Below are 20,975 nucleotides of genomic sequence, written 5' to 3' on the forward strand. Positions count from 1 at the left end.
GTAATTAATTAATAATATACAGGGAAAATTAATTGCAATATATCACAGAATAAAATCACAACACTGTATAGTAAAATGTAAAGAATCGCAATAATTTTGTATAATGTGGCTCAAATATCATGATGAATCGTCACATTTTAGGCAATTATCACCTCTATACATCACACATCACATACATACATCACAAGAATCTATTGGTGTGAAAGTAACTAAACGTGTTGATTGTTTGTCTGTGTTCATGAATCCCACTTCATCATAGACATAGTCTATGTGCGAGTGAATGGATGGGGCCACATCTGCTGTAGGATCCCGTCTGACAGCAGCGGACTCTCTGGGGAGGCTAGTAATGATTGGGGCGTTGATAGGTGAGCTCCCACACTGACATACTCCCAATACAACACCCCCCTAAAAGCTGTGTGTGTGTGTGTGTGTGTGTCAGAGGATGAAGCCCCTGAATCAGCAGCAGAGTTCTGTCAAGTATTTCCTGTTTACCAGTGTCTAGGAAGAAAAATAAGAGGGTTAAGTAACCCAGTAGCATCCTTGTATGTGCATGCACTTGTCTTTTTTATTGATTTTTCTTTTTACATAGGTCTGGATGAAAGGAAGCCCATTCTCTGATCCAGCCTAAGTAATTTTGTTAAAACGGAGCAACTGGAGGGAGACGTTTATGACTGAGTGGTATATAATTGCATAAGTAACGCTTGATTGATTTTTGTCAGAGCACACTCTAATCAGAGCAATGTGCGATACTGCCGGTCTTCATCAATGAGAGGAACAATGCTGAGACGCGATAGAAATTACAAGCCAAAAGGAATTCTCTAATGTCCAGTCAGACATTTTTATCTTTCTTATAGGCTGAAATACATACAGAATTCTTACTTTCCTGGCTAATATAGCCTACTTTTGTAATGATCATTCATTCTTCTCTTGGGTGTAGGCTACTGTATGGGATAGAATGCAACCCATGTTGTACAGGATAGAATACAATCTTGCTTTAGTTTAAGATGAACTTAACCTATATTATTATTGTGGTTTTGTTATTGTTATTGTGTTGCACAAATGGAAGATGGAACGCATTATAACAAAAGGCTTGTTGTGTAAAAAGCATGCTTAAATCAAGTTAGCTTTATCTCAGCTAATGACCTGAAGGGTCAATGTGAAAGGCTAACTCATGTAAATAGCTTCTCTGTCTGATAGTCACGGTCATTCACAAATCTGTCTCCCCCATAAATACAGGAACTAAAAGTGTATGAAGACAGTGAATGCGCTTAGTCTATTTGGTGGTAAAATCATAAAAACATGAAACGTCTAGCAGCCTACAACACATATGCGAGAGAATGGTCAAAAGAGCTCCAAGTAATCCAGGGTACTGAGCAGAAGTCCTTTTCCAGACAGGGCTGGGTCGCCCAGGGAGGAGATGAGCCCTCACGCGGGAGCAAGGGGGCTCATGCCAGGAACAGATGCTGTGATGATCACGTCACTGATCCCTACACACCCACCTCCCTTTGGACTTAAAATCTCCCTTGAAAAACCAGCATAATTTCTGTGCAACCACCGGCTTTTTTTATTTTTATTACCACCGGCTTCCCAGAACCGCCAGTTAACAATTGTAGCCAGTCGCGTTACCAAAAAGGCTACCCCAATCCTGCTGATCTTTCCCACTGCAAGACATTAAAATAAATGTAGGCTACAAATAACCAACGTCTCTGACATCTGCAAATTCCTTGACTCATAAATCATGCTGTGGAGCCTTTCCTTGTTCAATCCTCTTCTCCCACCCCATGGCCTGCGCATGGCTGCCTAGCAACAACACGGGCACCGCTGCAACATCAGCACCACTCTCCTTCACACCATGGTCAGGACGTAGCCAGGGATTTAACTAATTGCCATCTGCATTCAACCTAATGTTCGCTGTTCGTATCATATTGCATGGGAGATCAATCTTGGTTTGCAACATAGGCTAAATGCACTTAGGTCTATGTCTTCGCCGACAATGCGCTACTTGCATCACCAGAGTGATGTGCTTCATACATTTAAGCACACGATGTTCGTTTTGCAGCTATATGCCCTCGTTCTCACAAGGATCATCTTGTTTCAGTGAAGCACATAAGATAAATAAGATTCCTAAAGATTTAATCGTTGACTAGGCCTATTAATAATGTCTAGTCCTGCACGCTTTGATGGAGCTCTCTGTCATTCAGCCCTCTAGCTGAATTAGAACAATTCAATAGCATTAAACCCGTGTGTTAACACACAACAAAGATCACTACAACATTGCCTACAGGCCTCCAAACCTATTTAATAGATACCTGGCGTTATTTAGGCCTGGGACAATTAGCCCTTCTAACCTCCAACACAAGCAGGATATGATTAGTGAACACAAGCCATCCAAAAATTTGTCTATTTTCTATTTCATAGATAGGGTCAATGAGACATTCGTTCAGCGTTTTGTCCAGCTTCACGTCATGGTCTTTGCATGGATGTTCAAGATTGACTTCCTTCCCACCTACGATGGGAGGTGTAGGCTTGTGCAAAGCACCATTTTGTGATATTAAACCTTGTGACTGAATGGCAATGTGTAGATTAGGCTACAATACTGACAATACATTTCAAGAAAATTTCCTTCTATATATCTAAACGGATATCCTATTATAGCAAATTTCCACTTCAAATAAAATGTGCGATAAACATAATCTGCACTTTGCAATTTTATGCGCAGCTTGTGCTGTACAAAATAAAATCAGCTTTGTAAACACCTTACCTTACAGCATTCTCCAACGCCTTGTCCTCTGAGCATATAGCTGCTTTTAGACTACGCCTATGTTTAAGAAAATAATAGGCAGTTCTAAATTATATAGAACAGTGCATTGATAAAATAAAAAGTTCGGAAATAATATTGTATTTCAAAATAATAAGTTGCTATATCCCTCTTGATTCCTGATATTTTAATGTCTCCCGCTCGCTGCACATCCCCTGTTTGTCGTCGTTCATTGCAGCCTAGTCCAGCCCACCGCCACGCCTGCCAACGCTTTGACCTGCGTGTATCCCTGAACCAAACATCCACCGCATCTCCGTCCTTCAGCTATCACTATCAAGAAATGGCTACAGTAACATCATTACGAAATTTCTGCATTTCCCCTCACACGCTTGTTGTCCCAGAGCACATAAAATGGATATGCAATGACATGCAGTTGTCTTGACAAGATAAATATTTCACGTAGGCTATCAGAACCTTGCAGTGGTGTCTATGAGTACCGTATTACAAATAGCTCCCCCATCTGGTCTTCTGATGTACTGCTACTGTAAAAAAAGGAAAGGTGACATCTCAACTTACATGCTAGTGAGGTTTATTATGGGGTTTTCCACCCACCTAAAAAAATAGGTATATCCATCACCAAAATTGTTTTGTATATTGTTATTAAAATAATTTATAAGTTCCCATACTTAGAAACATCCCGTGTCCATTTCATATCCCAGTGTATTAATATCATAAACACAAATAAAACAGTGTTTTTGTGAAAGCAAATGTTTGTTATACACCATCCCAAGACCTTAAACCCTCACTTTGGAAAGGACAAGGTACAGAAACATACACAAGGCAGACACGACTAGCAAGCAATGTTACACTGTCTTCCAATAAATGGTTAAAAAAAAATATTCACAAAAACATGAAGCGCAGGGATTCTAATGAGCCTGAGGCTGAAGGTGAAGCTGAAGCTGAGGCTGGATCTGAAGTTGAGCTGTAAGATCTGGGTGAGTGGAACACGTGGGCTGAAGTGTGGCATGGTCCACTGGGGCAAACTGAACAATGTACTGGTAAGCAGATTTCACACAGTGCACCACCAAGCCACTAGGCTTTTGATCGTGAAACTGGAACCCTTCTGCAACAACTGGAGCAGATACAACTTCATTGGGCACAGTGCTGGACATGGAGTCCAGTATCTGAGAATGAGGTCAAGGTCAAGATGGGGAAGGAGTAGACATAAAATAGTACATTGTGTTAGTATGCTGTTGCTAAATCCTGACTTTTATACAGAGTGCACTTGGACTGCGCTTTATACACAGCTCACTTTTGACTGCAGTGAGACGTTTTGGATAATCGTGATGTAGTTCACAAGTAATTGTAAATGTAAAATTGCTCAATGATGCCCTGAAGGTCATCAAGTGCACTGCACATATGCACAACTTCAAATCTATGTGTGCAGTTCCATTTAAATCATAAGATAAGTGACTTGCCTTCTGGATTTAACTTATGTTACCTTTTGAATCCCATTGCATATTCACAACGCGCTGAAGTAAATATGACTATATCTGACATTAGGAAAACCAACCTCATCCACAGTCCAAACAGCAGAGAGTCTATCTTCTGTATCTGGTAGGCCTAGACTGTTTCCACTTTCAATGATGTTGTCTGGAGTTTCTCGGTCCTTTGTTGAAACAATCGCAAGACATTTTTGTAAAGAATAATATCCTCAGGTAAAAATAGGTTAAAATAGCAGGCATGTTCAAGTTACGTTTCCTACAAATTTAAATGATAATCTGTGCAGGCAGTATCGGTAGACAGGACCATTTTCAGCACATTAATTCTGTCTGTAAAATTATTTGTATTTGAATTGCTGACATACAGGTATGACATATTTATAACAAGAATTATATTTAAGCACGTTATTTCAAAGATTACATTTGAAAGTTGGCAAATGTAGAATACAGTGGTGAATGCTAGTAAGGGTTCCAAGTCGTGGATAACAAACCATTAGGCCTAGCCTAGGCCTAGCCTACTCTTTAAGTTCCAAAATGAGAGCATATTAAACTTCAAAATTAAACCGTTGTTAGAACTACATTTCCAAGACTCCAACACTATTCATTACTGAAGGAGGGGTCTGCCAATATCAGTTACACTCACACAAGTGTCCCGGAGCACATCAGTCAATAGTCTGATGTATTCAGTGGCTGCCTTCAGCATGTCCACTTTACTGGGCTTGCGGCCAAGTGGCATCACTGGCACTATGCGCTTCAGGTGAGAGAACATGGCGTTTAGGCTCTTCACCTGAGACAAGAGAGAAAGTCAGTCAACAGTAACAGAGTATTAGGCAGTCAAAGCCATGCTGTGGCAAACAATGCATGATTTGGCCTTACATGACCATTTTTAGCATTGTTACCATGCATCAGCATTTTATCAGAACTTCTTGGTTATATTACAGAAACATCCTATGTACATGCCTCGCTTAGTTCGTTGATATATCCAGTATCAGATGGCAAGCGCGACATTGCTACATTTAGCATCAAAATCAAATGGGGTAGGCCTATAGGCTAATCTCTGAAAGCTGCGCAACACACCTGAGAGATACTGGCTAATTTATAGTTTTGGGCTGATGAATTAACAGACATGCACACTTACCCTTAATCGTTCCTTGGCATTAGCCAGCTGTCTTTTCTTGACGGCTTCATCCCTGTCCTCAGCGGTAATGTAAACGCCGCCGTTCGTGCGCTTTAATTTAACAATATTTACATGAACAGGAAGCAATGGCTCACCAGTCTCTTGCAACATAATATTACCCATTAACTCACGCTCAGGAACATTCATTAAAATGGCCTTAATCTTTCTGCCAGACATATTAATCTGTTGTGAATGCTGATGTTAACGCACACAATGTTTAAAGACACAACTGACGTTTGGAACTTCGTGTCGTTAACTCCGCAAAACGCACTTTAGACCAGTAGACAACTGAATTGACGGTGAGTCATTAAGCTAAATCACACTTACAGGTGTATGCACCCTACAACCCCTTAGTTGCCTCATTAACATCACCAAAGCTGTGGGCCTACACAGACATTTTTAAATACAGCATTGTGTAGGAATGTATTTCATCCTCTAGATGTCAGGGTTTGGGCGCAAACAGATTGAAATGACTGGGCCCTCTCATGAGTTTATAGGCTCACATTTAAGTATAAGTATATATACTCTTTTGATCCCGTGAGGGAAATTTGGTCTCTGCATTTATCCCAATCCGTGAATTAGTGAAACACACTCAGCACAAAGTGAAGTGAAGCACACACTAATCCCGGCGCAGTGAGCTGCCTGCAACAACAGCGGCGCTCGGGGAGCAGTAAAGGGTTAATTGCCTTGCTCAAGGGCACTTCAGGCGTGTCTACTGGTCGGGGTTCGAACCGGCAACCCTCCGGTAACAAGTCCGAAGCGCTAACCAGTAGACCTCCACTGTTTCATTCACACTGGTTTACAGTTCATACAACTACCAACCACATGTGAAAATAAACAATAGTGAGTCACCATTTTTACCAGTGGAATTTGTGAGTAGCCTATGGGTGATAGAATTTAGCTCCCTACCTCACCCTACACTTTGTCTTTTGCTAGGTTTTGAGTTTTATTATCACTTTTATCCACTCATGAACAAAGCAGCCCATAGGAAAGGACACATCTAAATGATCAGTTGTCTATTCTATTTCTCCCTGACATAATTGAGCTCAATTTACCATCAATAATGTTGACCATTTCCTGGTATTTCTTTTAATATCTTGATAAATAGCCCTTCTATTGTCTAAACCCAAAATACTCTTTTTTCCTGGGGGGTAGGAGAATCAGGAGGAGAAAGAAAGAACATTTCAGTAGGTTTAAATGTCAGGCTTTTCACATTTTCAAACTTTCTAAATTTTATGTACACCTGTAGGCCTCTTGAGATCTCAAGTTATAAATAGCTAATCCTTTAATACCCGCATCATGGATTACACTTACCCTAGACCTTTCTGTGCTCCACTGAGCTAAGACAGTGAATGGAAGCTGTAAAAGTGAGCTGAGAGCTGAGACTTTTAATGTGTGAGGTGTGTATTTATCAGTGACAAAGATGCTAAGATGCAGCCTATCAAAGCATTGTGCACGTGTGTGTGTGTGTGTGTGTGTGTGTGTGTGTGTGTGTGTTTGTGTTTGTATGTGCGTGCACACGTGGGTGTGACCCCTTTCATGTAAGGCAAACCCCAATTCCACAATGCTTTTTATAGCTGACCCTTATACTAAAAAAAGGTCTACTTCAACTCACAAACAGACCCGCAACCTCAGGTGAGCTGAGGGCTTCTACTGTAATGGCTTCAAGAAGAAATGGTTGCTTAAAAAATGATGTTGAAGGACAAATGGTACAATAGGGTTATAAGGACCAGTGTAAGCTCTTCAACTGCACCACATGTTCATTATAAACTGAATCAGTCATGTCATCAACCTCTTTTGAAGCACATAAATGTCAGAACTCCAGGTTCCCTCATCTCTAACCCCTAACACTGTCATTATTGTAAGTCTTAGTGTAGGTCAGTCTTCAGTGAAGAAAAAAAATGAAAATAGAAAAAGGGGATATAAAAGATTATTACAGGTTAGCATAACCTTTAAAGACTAGATGGTATTTCACTGGATTATTATTAAAATTGTGTTTTCACAGGCACACCATTATTGTACTTAATTGGTCTTTATAGTTGGAGTGAAGTTGGAGTAAAGTATTTAGTACAGAAAATGACTGTGTGGTTCAGGCCTTCTGGGAATATTAGGGGCCGCCCCCGTGATTACGTTGTTTTTCCAACTGCCGGAGTCCATGTGCTTTGCCGTCGGAATGTGTGAAAAACATGGACGCCACAACAAAGGTTAAAACATACGCTTATTAAAAACAACTGTATTTGCTTAGTATGGTGTAAGATGCTTGTGAAAGAAGGATATGCAGCTTTCAAGTGACAAAAACAGAAAGTTCACATTAAAATGGTTGGACATGCAAGTCCACATGGACTACAATAACGTGATGACAAAAGTGACGACAAGCCCACAACTGAGGTGACGTCCACAATTACATTTTCACTGGGAAAAATGTTTTTCCTATTTGCATTACACACTGTCTTGAATATAGACATTGAGTATTGGGCCTGCATGCTCCCTGGTTCAGATACAAAGAGGCTGAGGTGTGTTCAGTGAAATGACTGTGCTGACTGTGGACTTAAGAAACATGATCAGTTACCTCCTCGTGTGCTGGAGAGGAAGGTTGTGTCCTCAATGCAATCACTGAATGACACTGAAATTCCCAGCATCTACTGGCTTAGAGGTGTTTGGCCTGTCCTCATCTTTGTACCAAGATTCCAACTATGTGAAGACAAGTCTTCTGTTATTTGAAAGTTGTATTTTATGTCAATCACAGGGGGTCTTCATAGCCTCCGAACACTTAAATTAATATGTACATCCTAAACATTATTTATGGTTGACAACATTATCAATACATAGGTTGGGTTCCTGGGACTGTAGCTAGTAGCAAACTAGATGTACCGCAGAGCGGTACAAAATATGACCGCCGCCCAGTCCAGCACGTTTTCCACAAAAATAAGTCACGCTGAAAGGCATATATGATTCTAACTGTCTCACTGAATTGCATTAAACACACTCAATTCTCACTGGTATCTGCTAGACAACCACCTAGCAGATACCAGTGAGAGTAGTACCAAGTACCAAAACATGATTAGTTCATAGATTTCACATGTAATATACATTTTATACAACCCCACCCCCATCTTGCCTGTTCATAATTCTGAGAAATTCTTGAATTGTGTGCATGTACATGTTTATGTTTATGTGTGTGTGGGTGTGTGGGTGGGTGTGTGTGCATGCATGTGCATGTGCTTGTGTGTTTGCCTGTTTATGTGCCTGTGTGTGTGCATGTGCATGCATGCGTATATATGTCTACTGTGTGAGTATGTGTCATGCGTACGAAAACTGTGTCTGCCCTACCCTCCTTTTGGGGGGTCCAGTCCAGCAGGGGGGCTACAGATCAAAACGAAAAGTGATGGTTCCATGCTATCCATGTGGGGTTACATGCCCACCAAGTTTCGTGTACCCCGGTCTTTCAGTGTCCCGGGAATCCTTGTTGGTGTACGGTCACTAAATGTACACATAAATTATTTTATTGTAAGGCCCCCCATGAACGAAAGTCCACGAAACTTGGCATGCATTCGGAGGGTGTTATAATGATCCTACACTTTCATTTCGTGCAGTTTTGACCATGTCAGCCAGAGATATTGTGATGAAAACACCTAATGTTTTGCTTTTTCATTTTTAACTAGGTGGCTATACATGAAATAAGTAGTAATATAATAAGGTAATGGGATAGGTTGACATGCCCCCTTAAGACCAACATACAAAAAAAAGGTAGACCACCTAGGCCCTACGGTTCTCGAGATATTCACAGAAAACTGTCTCCGGCCACCTACAGGCCAGTTGGTGTATAGTAACATAAATTAATTTATTGTGTGGCCCCCCATGAACGGAATTCCACGAAACTTGGCGTGCATTCAGAGGGTGTCATAATGATCCTACACTTCCAATTTCGTGCAGTTTTGACTATGTTAGGTCACAGATACCTGCGATTACAACACCTGATTTTTACTTTTTTGTGTTTAACTAGGTGGCGCTATACATGAAATGAGTGGTTATGGAATGGGTTGACATGGCCCTTTAAAATCAACATACAAAAAAAAAAAGGTCCTCCTAAACCCTACGGTTCTCGAGATATTGACAGAAAACTGTGTCTGCCCTACCCTCCTTTCGGGGGGTCCAGTCCAGCGGGGGGGCTACAGATCAAAACGAAAACAGGAGGTTCCATGCTATCCATGTGGGGTTACATATCCGGCGAAAACCCAGAAACAGCGAAGGAATAACCAGACCTGCATAGGGCTTCTTTAACTTTAATTCATTTATAGTCATGGTTTGTATATTTATGGATTTTCTTTATTTTCATTATTTAAATATTTGACAATATTTGATATTGTTATTGTTACCATCAGCATTATACTTTTTTGCTTAAAGCTGCAGTTGGCAAGTCTGACAGATTGAGGGGACTTATCCAAAATGTATAATGTTTGCAACTCTCATGCCCCTCCCCCACTACCACCGAGCACCCTCTCATCGAGTTTCTGCTTGTCAGTGCGCACCAGACTGCACCAAACTGTGATTGACAGTCAGATCTCACACAGCCCTGCTCTGATTGGACCAGAAGAACCGGGAGCTGTAAAACAAATAACAGGCTCTAGGTGGAGGTAGAAGTAGAAAGCAGAAAACCTGCTAATTTATGTTGTTCTGTCGGAGCATGGTGTCGGTTTCAGTGAATATGATCAAAAAAATCTTGCCAACTGCAGCTTTAATGTAGGCTTTTTTAACAAACAACTGTCAATTTTTAACTAGGCTATTCTGTAAGTAGCTTTGGACAAAAGTGTCTGCTAACCATAGCCATAATTATTCTACTTTATGTCTATTATGTTTTTTAATTATTCCATTTTATTTATTAAAACTACTTTAAAACTATGCCCTTTTATGCTTTTATTATTGTTTGTTTTTGTAATGCACATTGAATTAGGCCTATCCCTGTGTATGAAATGCACTACATAAATCAACTTGCCTTTCCTTGACTTGCTTAATACAATTTAATAATTTTGCTGTGCTAAAATTCCATTTGAAATTTAGTTTCATTATTGTGTTGATGTATCTAGATTTCAATCCACTTTTACAAATGGAAGTAGAATGACATTAAATTCTGTTGACAAGCAAAACAACTCAAAGCCAAACAACTAAAAGAATAGATAGGCTACTTGCTGCTCTGAAGGCCTTACACAGATTAATGGGTTCAGATATTTGGGCAGACATAGAGACTGTAAGAAAATGTATGTTACTGTAACTGTAAACGCCTTATACAGTTATAGTAGTATAATAGTTTAGCTGAGTAATTGTCTGTTGAGTTAAATTAACCCAACAACGAAGAAGAAGACACTTTTCTACCCTCCGCCACACCTCCCATGTGACCAATAGTCGTCAATGACTCCAATGACGCTAAAATGCTCCACACAAGTCACTTGGGAGATGCGTGAAGTTGTAGATGACTCAATGCCTGTGTGTTCATGAGTAGCCTCCGGAAAAGACCGAATATACTTCGGACGGAAATGGTTGTCTAGTGGTACGAAAGTTTAGTAAAGAAGCTGGCCCTTTAGAAAATTGAACACCTTCATTTATCACACAGGGAAAGAAGGGCATTGCCACGATGATAGCCTCGCATCTCCTGGCGTACTACTTCACAGAGCTCCACCATGACCAAGTACAAAAAGTAAGTAGCTAGCTAACTAATGCTGGCTGATTAAGTAAATCAACTAACTCAACTAAGGGTAACATTTATCATTTGTGTGTGACTGTGGTCATGGGTCCGACTTCATGTAGGGTAAGTTAGCTTACTGTAGGGTAGCTTACTTGAGATAGCTAACGTTATCTTTGCTGCGAATCATCGCCGGCAGCTAAAAAAAAATCTCAATTTTGCCTTGTTAGCTTAGCTAACGTTTAGGTGTGTTAAACGTGACTAAGCTGGCTGGTGTGCTCTCTCACAAATGTACACGTGTTAATTAATTAACGTCAACGTTAGTGATAATGTTTCCTGCATCACTTCACTTAACTGGGAACTTGGCTGTCGTGTTTCACATCAGTAGCCTAACTTTGGCCATGTAAGTTATGTCAGTGGCTATAATTTGTTCTCATCACAGTCCCTGAAACTCATCTAACTTGACTGTAATTATGATGCCCACTATTTCTCTTACTAATTTCGCTGTTTCATCCTTAAATTATGAACTAACTTATGTTTACTAACCATGTCACATTCGGTTTCTGTATAGTCTGTGAGCTAATGTTACGTCAGGAGAGGAATAGTTCCGCGTTTTTGGCATCAAAAATGTAATTGCTTGCTCTCCAGGTGTCTCGCTAAACAGGGAAATAGAAATAGCTACTACCGTATAGGTCTCCATGAGTTTGAAATAAACTCGATGAAATCGTAGTCGTTTACATCACATTTGGAGTATGTGTAGATAGCTAAATTAGTTTTGGTGGATAAACCATAGCATATTATATTGCTGTGCCATTACACTACGACCTGATTGCACGGGCTCTTGCAAGCTGTAACATGAGCCTTGTTCTACCATAAGCGAACATCACGAGTGGTGTTCAGTGCCTTCCAACTTGTTCCAGTGCCGCGTCTGATCCTCCACGCTGAAATTACTCGGCTAGTTGAATGAAAGGAGTCAGACGCTCAAGATAAAAAGGTTGTTTGGTGAACTAATGAGCCAACACTTTGACTAATTCAGGGCTGAACTGGGTGACCCGTAGAGGTCTGTTCATTCGTACAGATGTCGTTTGCCTTCCAACAATAGGCCCAAGTGTCATGTCTTCTGTGGCCACTGCTGTAGCATACGCCAGAGGTCAGTGCAGCCTACAGAGCTCTTGAAGCTCATCTGTCTTCACATAGTGCTCTCCATTTTCTGCAAAATTAGGTCTTCTGGCCCTCTGTTAGTCTTTTTGGATGTTAGAGTGGGTAGCACTTGTTATTCCCACTAATTTAATTCAACTTGTGGACTTCCATTGCAGCTCCTGTAGTTTGCAGTGCTTTTGATAACAACAATAGTCCTAGTTGCATGATTCTGGCTTTATCTTTGATGACGAATGAGCTACAGACTACTGTATGATGTACTGTGATAGGTTGCACATTCATTATCTTTATTTGTATCAATGAACACCATGTACAAGGCGGGATTGTGATGCAGATCTGTGGTCAAATCATTTTGCCCTCTCTTTGTCATCACTCTGATAATTTGCTTAGTTGATTCGGTGGCTCTTAGGGGTTTAACGCCAAGGTGACTCTCTGTCACTGGTTTTGCTTTATGGTTTTGTTGCTATTGTGAGACAATACAATAAGTGCACACTTAAATGTGATTCTTTGTTACAATTTTTTTCTATGCAGGTATGTATGTTGGCACAGAAAGTCCTTCTGCAGTGTCCTTTGTGTGATGTACAGTAGTGGTATGCTGTGTGGTATAGGTTATATTGTCAGTAGCCATGGCTGATCAAATTTCTTCTTTCATGCTGCTGACCGTGTCACTATGCAAGAGAGTATTTATGTCTGGCCCAGAGCAGTATATCATTTGAAGATGTGAGCCCAGTCCAAGCCTCCCAAGCCTTCCTAGTGACATGTAATACTGACAGCCGGGTGGCTACCTTGTGAGTTTCACAACACCCTCATGGGGACTGTGACATTTTGCTCCCCTGTGGAATCAATTAAGGGGAAGTGTGAAAACATATACAGACCTGGTTGGAGAGAAGTCTTTTCAGTTAATTGCAGGTCATATAGGCCTAAATAATTATGACCGCCGCGCAGCGAAGCGGTGGTCATATAGGTTTAGTCAGATTTAAAAAAAAAAAATTTTTTTTTTTTTTTTTTTCGCATGTCCAAATTTCCGTCAAGGATTCCCGGGACACTGAAAGACCGGGGTAGACGAAACTTGGTGGGCATGTAACCCCATATGCAGGCTTGGAATTTCACCATTCTGGGGGCAAGGCCACTTGGCCTTCAGTTGGGCATATTTGGTGGGGGGCACAAAGGCCACATGTCAGGGCACCAAGGCCAAAGTTAACTATACAGTAGTAGGCTATAACAATGATCAAAGTTTAGCCTATTCACTGCAGTAGACCTGCATCACTGTATGAAACATTATAAAAACATGAAATGAAAACATGACATATTACATAGAACTGTAAATCATCTGACTATCTAGGCTATATATAACATTTATTTTATATTTGGCCTGTTATGAAATCATGTATTGAACAATTTAATCACAGCTCAGCTTTAAGAAACTCAAATAGCCTAGATGCATGCTTAGCATTTTGTCATCATTAAGGCTACTTTCACAAATTCTTAGTCAGCTGTACTGATTTACCAATATCTAGGCGATATTTGTAACATTTATTTTGTATTTGGCCCGTTATGAAATCATGTGGAACAATTTAAACACATTGTAAAACTTAAAGCCCAAATTTGGAGACATCCATGTATGTCGAACTTTACTGCAAATTCAAAATTGGATTACTGGAACGGCTAACTGTACAGGGGACTGCTTTACACCTTTGTGTTCGGTAAGGTCTCCTGTTTATTCTGATATATGGTTTGTCGTGTTAAAAGAAGGGTTCGTAAAGTATTCCACCGAGATGAATGGGTAGGGAGATCATGGGACGCAAAACCTTCAGTAGAATGTATGATTAAATTGAATTATATTATTTACTTTTCTCGCGAACCGTTCAACACAGCAATTATCGGCTAACATCGTTTAAAACGGGGGTCTCAAACTCAAATGAGCTGGGGGCCAATTCTGCCAACGTCATCTGATTGGAGGGCCGGCTGAAAATGCAATGTTCTTTTTTTCAAATACCACACAAAACTGCAAACAGAAAGTGCAAGTGTTTTTATCTAGTTTTAGACACCTGTGCTAGCAACCTTAGCTTATAAATAAAATAATGATAAAATAAATATTAATACAAATTATAAAATAAATGAAAAACATAAAAAACAGGTATGTGTGTGTGTTTCACATTCATATTGCGGGTGACTTTGTAGTTCTTTAGAGCCCTATTTCTACTAGCCCTGATGTCTGTACCACATCCATTACGGACACTATCATCACGATTACCACTGCAACCTCCAAGCTATGTTGGGCAGAGGGTCGAAACAAGCATGGTATGCTTAGTGGACACCGTTGTATACACGCACCTCCATTCACAGACGCACCGTGAATATCACTGTCATAGACGATCGAAAGGATATTCTCCTTCAGAATTAGAATAGGTGAATAACATAGCTTACCTAAGACTTCATCACACGTGAACGTTTTTCAACATTTGGTGTAGGCCTGGCTATTTCTGCTTAATTTCTGCTTCAATTTCTGCAACACTATGGCCTGCATCGCTTCCGCGTCATTACAAATGCACGTCTTTGTGTTTCTCGCGTGTAATACAAGTATTTCCTGAAAACTTTGCGCAGCGATTTTGGGTTTGAATCAAGCTCTGGATGTCTTGCACATAGTGGAGCAGAGTAGGCCTACAAATGAGATTTGTCACCGTACCTGGATCTATCGTCTATTTTAATCAGTATCGTTGTTTGTCGCAATTAATAGCCTCAAGGGCCGGATTACATTATTATTTTGTCATTCGTCGCGGGCCGGAATTGGGCAGGACGCGGGCCGGGTGTTTGAGACCCCTGGTTTAAAAGCTGAGAAAAAGCTCTTTCATGTGATACTTGTGATGTCTGTGTGATGAATAGGCTACTTCGCGAGTAGTTCAACTGAGAATGGGTGAATTTGGACGCAATTTCTTTCTTGCGCTGTCACTTTCTCCACTGCGTAAAAGACTAAATAAATTTGCGCTGTAAATGCTAAGATTATTTTGACAGGCCACAGGCTAAATAAAATTGCTATTAGTAGAACGCAAAGCAGAATATTGAAAGAAGGGGGCACCAAGGCCACCGTGGCCTGTAAACCTCTGATTTTCAAAGGGGCCTCACGGCCAACGCAAGGGGCTACGACGGCCATGGTCTTGGTGGGCATGTAACCCCACATGGATAGCATGACACCAGCGTTTTTCGTTTTGATCTGTAGCCCCCCCTGCTGGGCTGCACCCCCCGAAAGGAGGGTAGGGCAGACACAGTTTTCTGTGAATATCTCGAGAACCGTAGGGCCTAGGAGGTCCACCTTTTTTTTGTATGTTGGTCTTAAGGGGGCATGTCAACCCATCCAATTACCACTTATTTCATGTATAGCGCCACCTAGTTAAAAATTAAAAAGCAAAAAATTAGGTGTTTTCATCACAATATCTCTGGCTGACATGGTCAAAACTGCACGAAATTGAAAGTGTAGGATTATTATTATGACACCCTCCGAATGCATGCCAAGTTTTGTGAACTTTCGTTCATGGGGGGCCTTACAATAAAATAATTTATGTGTACATTTAGTGACCGTACACCAACAAGGATTCCCGGGACACTGAAAGACCGGGGTACACAAAACTTGGTGGGCATGTAACCCCACATGGATAGCATGACACCAGCGTTTTTCGTTTTGATCTGTAGCCCCCCCGCTGTACTGCACCCCCCGAAAGGAGGGTAGAGCAGACACATTTTCTGTGAATATCTTGAGAACCGTAGGGCCTAGGATGACCAATTTTTTCTGTATGTTTTCCTCCAGGGGTCATGTTAACCCATTCCATGTGCACACATGTGCATAAACAGATACACACGCACACACATACATTCACAGTAATCATACGTATACACATACTCACACAGTAGACATATGTACGCATGCATGCACATGCACAAACACATATATGCAGGCAAACACACAAGCACGCACACACACACACACACACCCACACACATAAACATAAACGTGTACATGCACACAATTCAAGAATTTCTCAGAATTATGAACAGGCAAGATGGGGGTGGGGTTGTATAAAATCAATTTTACATGTGAAATCTATGAACTAATCATGTTTTGGTACTTGTTGTCTAGCAGATACCAGTGAGAATTAAGTGTGGATAATGCAATTTAGTGAGACAGTTAGAATCATATAGGCCTTTCAGCGTGATTTATTTTTGTGGAAAAAATGTGCTTGACTGGGCGGCGGTCATATTTTGTACCGCTCTGCGGTACATCTAGTTAATAATTCGGTCTAGGCCTATGTATGCTGTGTTAAAATTCAATATTATTATTGTTTGTAGCTACATTTACTTTTCATCTCCAAAGTCTGTCTTCAAGTGATGCATCTGTTAGACTATCTGTTTCCAAAACAGCAGCAAGTATTGTTTATCAACAGACATATCTGTGTGGCCTGTGATTAATTGAGCTAAGTCATGGAAAAGAAATCGCTCTGCAAACACCAGTTTTTTTCTTTGTACACACACCATACATGGCACAGTGATTATCAATAGAAAACTGATTCTGAGTATTCACTGAGGCCTTTGACTTCTAACCCCCCTTCCATACCCCTCCTTTTTTGTTTTCTTGCTAAGCGACCTTGGGTATCTTGAAAGGCACTCTATAAATCAAAGTTGTTATTATTATTATTATTATTATTATTATTATTATTATTATTATTAACATTTCACTGTCTTTCTTCAGGTTGACAAGTATCTGTACCACCTCCGTCTGTCTGAGGAGAATCTGATGGACGTATCATTGCGGTTCCGCCGTGAAATGGACCGCGGCCTGGGTCGGGACACGAGCCCCACAGCTGCTGTGAAGATGCTGCCCACATTTGTGCGCTCCACCCCTGATGGAACCGGTGAGGATTATCCTCCAATTTTATACTGTATTATTGCGATCAGGCCCATGAGACTTCCCTGTTCTCTTCCTCTCCCCTGGGCACTGTTAAACTTTAATGACCTTTAATGAGTCAACTAAAATGTTTCTTATGTTTAGCAACTCCTTGGAGGGGAAAAAAACTGGTAGATATTCAGACCATATGATTTGATGTGAAACTGATATGCACTGTTGTCAGTCTAAACATAGAATGATCTAAACTAGGGCTGGGACAACGCGTCGACGTAATCGATGACGTCGACGCAAAATATGAGCGTCGATTCGTCAAGCATAATGTGTGCTGCTAAATATTTTTAATTTTACACCTTCAGTGTTTTCCATACGTTGACTAATCTGGCTGGGCACCACGAAATCAAAACCGGCCACCACACATTGATGTTCTATGTTGTAGGCCCGCTGCTCCTCCTCATATACGCTCCTCCTCTGCATGTGCATTTAACAAAATATTCACGATTGTTGTTGCCACATAGAAGCATTGCATAGAACACAGTGGGCTAAATTGCTATTAAATCCGCTTAGCATCGTGACCATGCTGCGCTTGTTCAAAACTGCTGCATTAAAGTTAAAGTAAACTCTGCAACACAGTACATTGAGGAGACTAAACTAAGTTAAGTTACAGTATGCAATCAAGCAGTATCTCAGAGCTAACGTTAGAATACTGTTTGGATGTCAAGTTTAGCATGCTTACTTGCAGCTGCTTGTATTCGTTATTCATGCAGGACTCATTTTATTGACTCTGAATGTTTGCAAAATCCCGATGTAAATGGAAAAGTGTTTTCCAAGACTCAAAAGTACTTGTCCAAAGGAGAAGTACGAACCGTTATTTGAACTAACTACATTATGAATTGCATCCACACATCAGCAGCCTTTTAACTGTGTTAATGTTAATTGCAAGGATTCCCACATGAACGTCTTAAAATGACAGGCACTCAATTAGACATAGGCCTACACTACTGAACTTTATTGAATGCTACCTCTGACTAAGAATGCATTACTTTGCACTTGTATAGTCTTTTATTTTGGAATCTTAAGAGCAATAAACATATATTGCAATGTTAAAGAATTCATGTTTTTTCAATCAGATATGTAAATAAACACGTATAAGTTGCTATTAGTGAATTAATGGGGAGATAATCGATAATCGCATCGAAATCGATTCGGACTGAAAAAATGAATTTTTGGAACGATTAATCGATCCATCGACAAAATAATCGCTAGATTAATCGTTTAAAAAATAATCGTTTATCCCAGTCCTAATCTAAACCAGATGTGGGAGTTAGTTTGAATTTGTCCACTATGTATTTTGAGGTAATTTATTGTGAGAGCATTTCATTTGCTAACCAATAACTGCATTAGTTGATTTAAATATATAACGTTTAATTTTCAATTATTTAAAATGTTCAAATTAGGCAATATATTTATCTACTGAAAGGTTTGTCTGTTGAATATCTGAGATGTGAGATGTCAGTCCTGTTCTGAATATATATATATATATATATATGGGTCATTCCACGTCAATTCAACCAGGGCCCACGCACTTAGGGCTCAAAAAAATTACCAGGTGTACCTATGTTACCCAGGAGACGCACTGTAAAATTACTGTTATGTAAGATCAATACTTAATACTTTCCAAGATACAGCCAGTTTCACAGGGGGAGGGGGGTGTCGATTTTGTTCTGCCTCTTTTTTTTGTCAAAGTTCACAAGCCCACAGCGCAAGAACTAAACCATGCAGGAGGCTCAAATTTTGCATGCTGGTACATAAATAGGAATAGTATGTAGCAAAATCGTACTCAACATAGGCTCTTGATTTATTTTCCTTACTGAGATAAGTAGAAACACTCTCACAAAAAGCAATGAACAGAAAATAAATCCCTTCAGGGTCTGAACAGCAGACCCTACAAGTCTAAAAAATCATTTTGGTTCTCATTTTCAGAGCACCCAAACACCTTGTGGGAATATACAAAGATTTTTTTAATATTTTTTTCTTTATTCTCCATGATCTTTTCTTTTTAAAAACACCAATTTGACTTGTCTTATGCAAATCTTTTTTTTTTCACTTTCCACCCTGAACATGTGCACCATTGACATCAATATGTTTTGTATAGAGCTACCACGGGTTACTCTATACAACCACAGGTGGCAGTGTGGTGACTCTATATAAAACATTTTGATGTCAATGGGGCATTTTGCCCATGTTCAGGGTGGAAAATAAAAAAGAAATATTTGCATAAGACAAGTCAAATTGGTGTTTTCAAAAAGAAGGGATCATGGAGAATAAAGAAAAACATATTTAAAAAATCTTTGTATATTCCCACAAGGTGTTTGGGTGCTCTGAAAATGATAACCAAAATGATTTTTCAGACATGTGACGTCTGCTGTTCAGACCCTGAAGGGATTTATTTTCTGTTCATTGCTTTTTGTGAGAGTGTTTCTACTTATCTCAGGCTCTTGATTTATTTTCCTTACTATGTTGAGTACAAATATGTCTTCTGAAGGCTTAAACAGAGCCCAGCCAAAAACTCTAATAAAATTTGTATCAACTTTGAGGGACAGCTATGACAATGCAGGATTATCCAGACCAAACGTGACGATTTTGCTACATACTATTCCTATTTATGTACCAGAATGCACAATTTGAGCCTCCTACATGGTTTAGTTCTTGCGCTGTGGGCTTGTGAACTTTAACAAAAAAAAAGAGGCCGAACAAAATCGACCCCCCCCCCCCCCTGTAAAACTGGCTGTATCTTGGAAAGTATTGATCTTACATAAGAGTAATTTTACAGTGTGTTTCCTGGGTAACATGAGTACACCTGGTATTTTTTTCTGAATTTTGAGAGACCTAAGTGCGTGGGCCCTGGTTGAACTGACGTGGAATGACCCAAAGGTAATATCTTATGATTTATTTCAGATAAGTGTTCTTAACATACAAGCCAAAGCGAATTAACAGTCATTCAGCTCATTTGATTGTGTTGATTAATGAGACTTGGCTCCTTGTTTGGACAATTTTGCTTGAAATTTATGTCATTAGTTTTCTTCTATTTTCCTAACTATTGTGATTTTGCAGGCTCCTCCACACAAAATCATGCTCATTTCAATTGGCATCAGGTAGCTGCAAATAGTGTTCAAAATGGAAATAAAGCTCCCTCAATGGATGTCTCTATGCTGGCCCTGTGTCTCTGAGCTGTGCCCCTTGTGTCCTTAACTCGACCAACTGTCTTAATGAGAGCCTTCTCTCTCTGGTCTTTTGCCATCAGCCACAGCATGTTATTTTGTCATTTAGGACAAGCACTTTCCATGTTGAGTGAAGTAGTTAGATAGGCCTGCTGGGTGAGGGAGTCAAGAGTGGGGAAATTGTTGCAGACTAATGGCCAAAGTGGGTAACAGAAATGGTGCTAGACAGATGTCAGTAGCAACACTAGAGGCCAAAGCAGCCCTCTGAAGGAAATGGAAAGTCCAAGCCAAGCCTTTGTTTACACAGCCTGTTGACTGAAGTCATTATTGGCACGTTACAGTCCAGTTATTCAGATAGTACTGCCTGTTGGTCTGCACTGTGACGCAATAGCCTATACTCTGCTGTTTGCATAACCTAGGTTTGAATAAGATAGCATTGGCACTGGTCTGCAACAGCACAGTCACCAGATAGCCCATGCTCTGAGTCTGTACTCTGTTGAAAAGGCTTTCCAGGTGCTTCATGTGCTAAATGTAATGGTGCACTATCATGTCAGTTGTTTATTTGTTTATTTAACAAATTACACCCCT

At 40.2% G+C, this 20,975-nt stretch overlaps 3 protein-coding genes and 1 long non-coding RNA gene across 16 annotated transcripts in view; 2 read left to right on the forward strand and 2 right to left on the reverse strand.

Moving 5' to 3' along the window:
- The window catches only part of LOC121714702, a 2,464-nt gene extending 1,281 nt beyond the window's left edge, over positions 1–1,183 (forward strand). Inside the window, exons 2-3 of the long non-coding RNA XR_006033408.1 lie at positions 260–365; positions 590–1,183. This is a non-coding gene — a long non-coding RNA (uncharacterized LOC121714702). The remainder of the gene's footprint in view (positions 1–259; positions 366–589) is intronic.
- Positions 1–3,175, reverse strand: part of add2 (adducin 2 (beta)) — a 37,697-nt gene extending 34,522 nt beyond the window's left edge. For 4 of the 10 annotated variants that reach the window (XR_006033406.1, XM_042099701.1, XM_042099699.1 and 1 more), the window contains exon 1: positions 2,762–3,173. The gene's annotated coding sequence lies outside the window, so the exon portion shown is untranslated. Of the gene's footprint in view, positions 1–2,761 lie in introns of all 10 variants that reach the window. The other 6 variants (XM_042099700.1, XM_042099705.1, XM_042099706.1 and 3 more) reach the window with 4 other exon arrangements.
- A 155-nt stretch (positions 3,176–3,330) lies between these two features.
- figla (folliculogenesis specific bHLH transcription factor) lies at positions 3,331–5,815 on the reverse strand. Of its 2 annotated transcripts, XM_042099708.1 has the most exons (5): positions 5,765–5,815; positions 5,399–5,488; positions 4,904–5,047; positions 4,332–4,427; positions 3,331–3,942 (listed from the first exon to the last, which is right to left on the reverse strand). In XM_042099708.1, exons 1-5 carry the CDS (start codon positions 5,804–5,806, stop codon positions 3,685–3,687), a joined length of 630 nt encoding a protein of 209 aa, XP_041955642.1. In that variant the 5' UTR covers positions 5,807–5,815; the 3' UTR covers positions 3,331–3,684. The 2 variants fall into 2 exon arrangements, with proteins under 2 accessions (XP_041955642.1, XP_041955641.1); XM_042099707.1 differs by lacking the exon at positions 5,765–5,815 and having other exon boundaries at positions 5,399–5,755.
- Positions 5,816–10,843: 5,028 nt separating this feature from the next.
- Positions 10,844–20,975, forward strand: part of hk2 (hexokinase 2) — a 50,708-nt gene continuing 40,576 nt past the window's right edge. For 2 of the 3 annotated variants that reach the window (XM_042101052.1, XM_042101055.1), the window contains exons 1-2: positions 10,844–11,129; positions 17,014–17,176. In XM_042101052.1, coding sequence (XP_041956986.1) covers positions 11,067–11,129; positions 17,014–17,176 — 226 coding nt within the window. In that variant the 5' untranslated portion in view covers positions 10,844–11,066. Of the gene's footprint in view, positions 11,130–11,499; positions 11,518–17,013; positions 17,177–20,975 lie in introns of those variants that run through there. The other variant, XM_042101054.1, reaches the window with a different exon arrangement.

This window comes from Alosa sapidissima, chromosome 8, assembly GCF_018492685.1.
Source record: "Alosa sapidissima isolate fAloSap1 chromosome 8, fAloSap1.pri, whole genome shotgun sequence".
NCBI lineage: Eukaryota > Metazoa > Chordata > Actinopteri > Clupeiformes > Clupeidae > Alosa > Alosa sapidissima.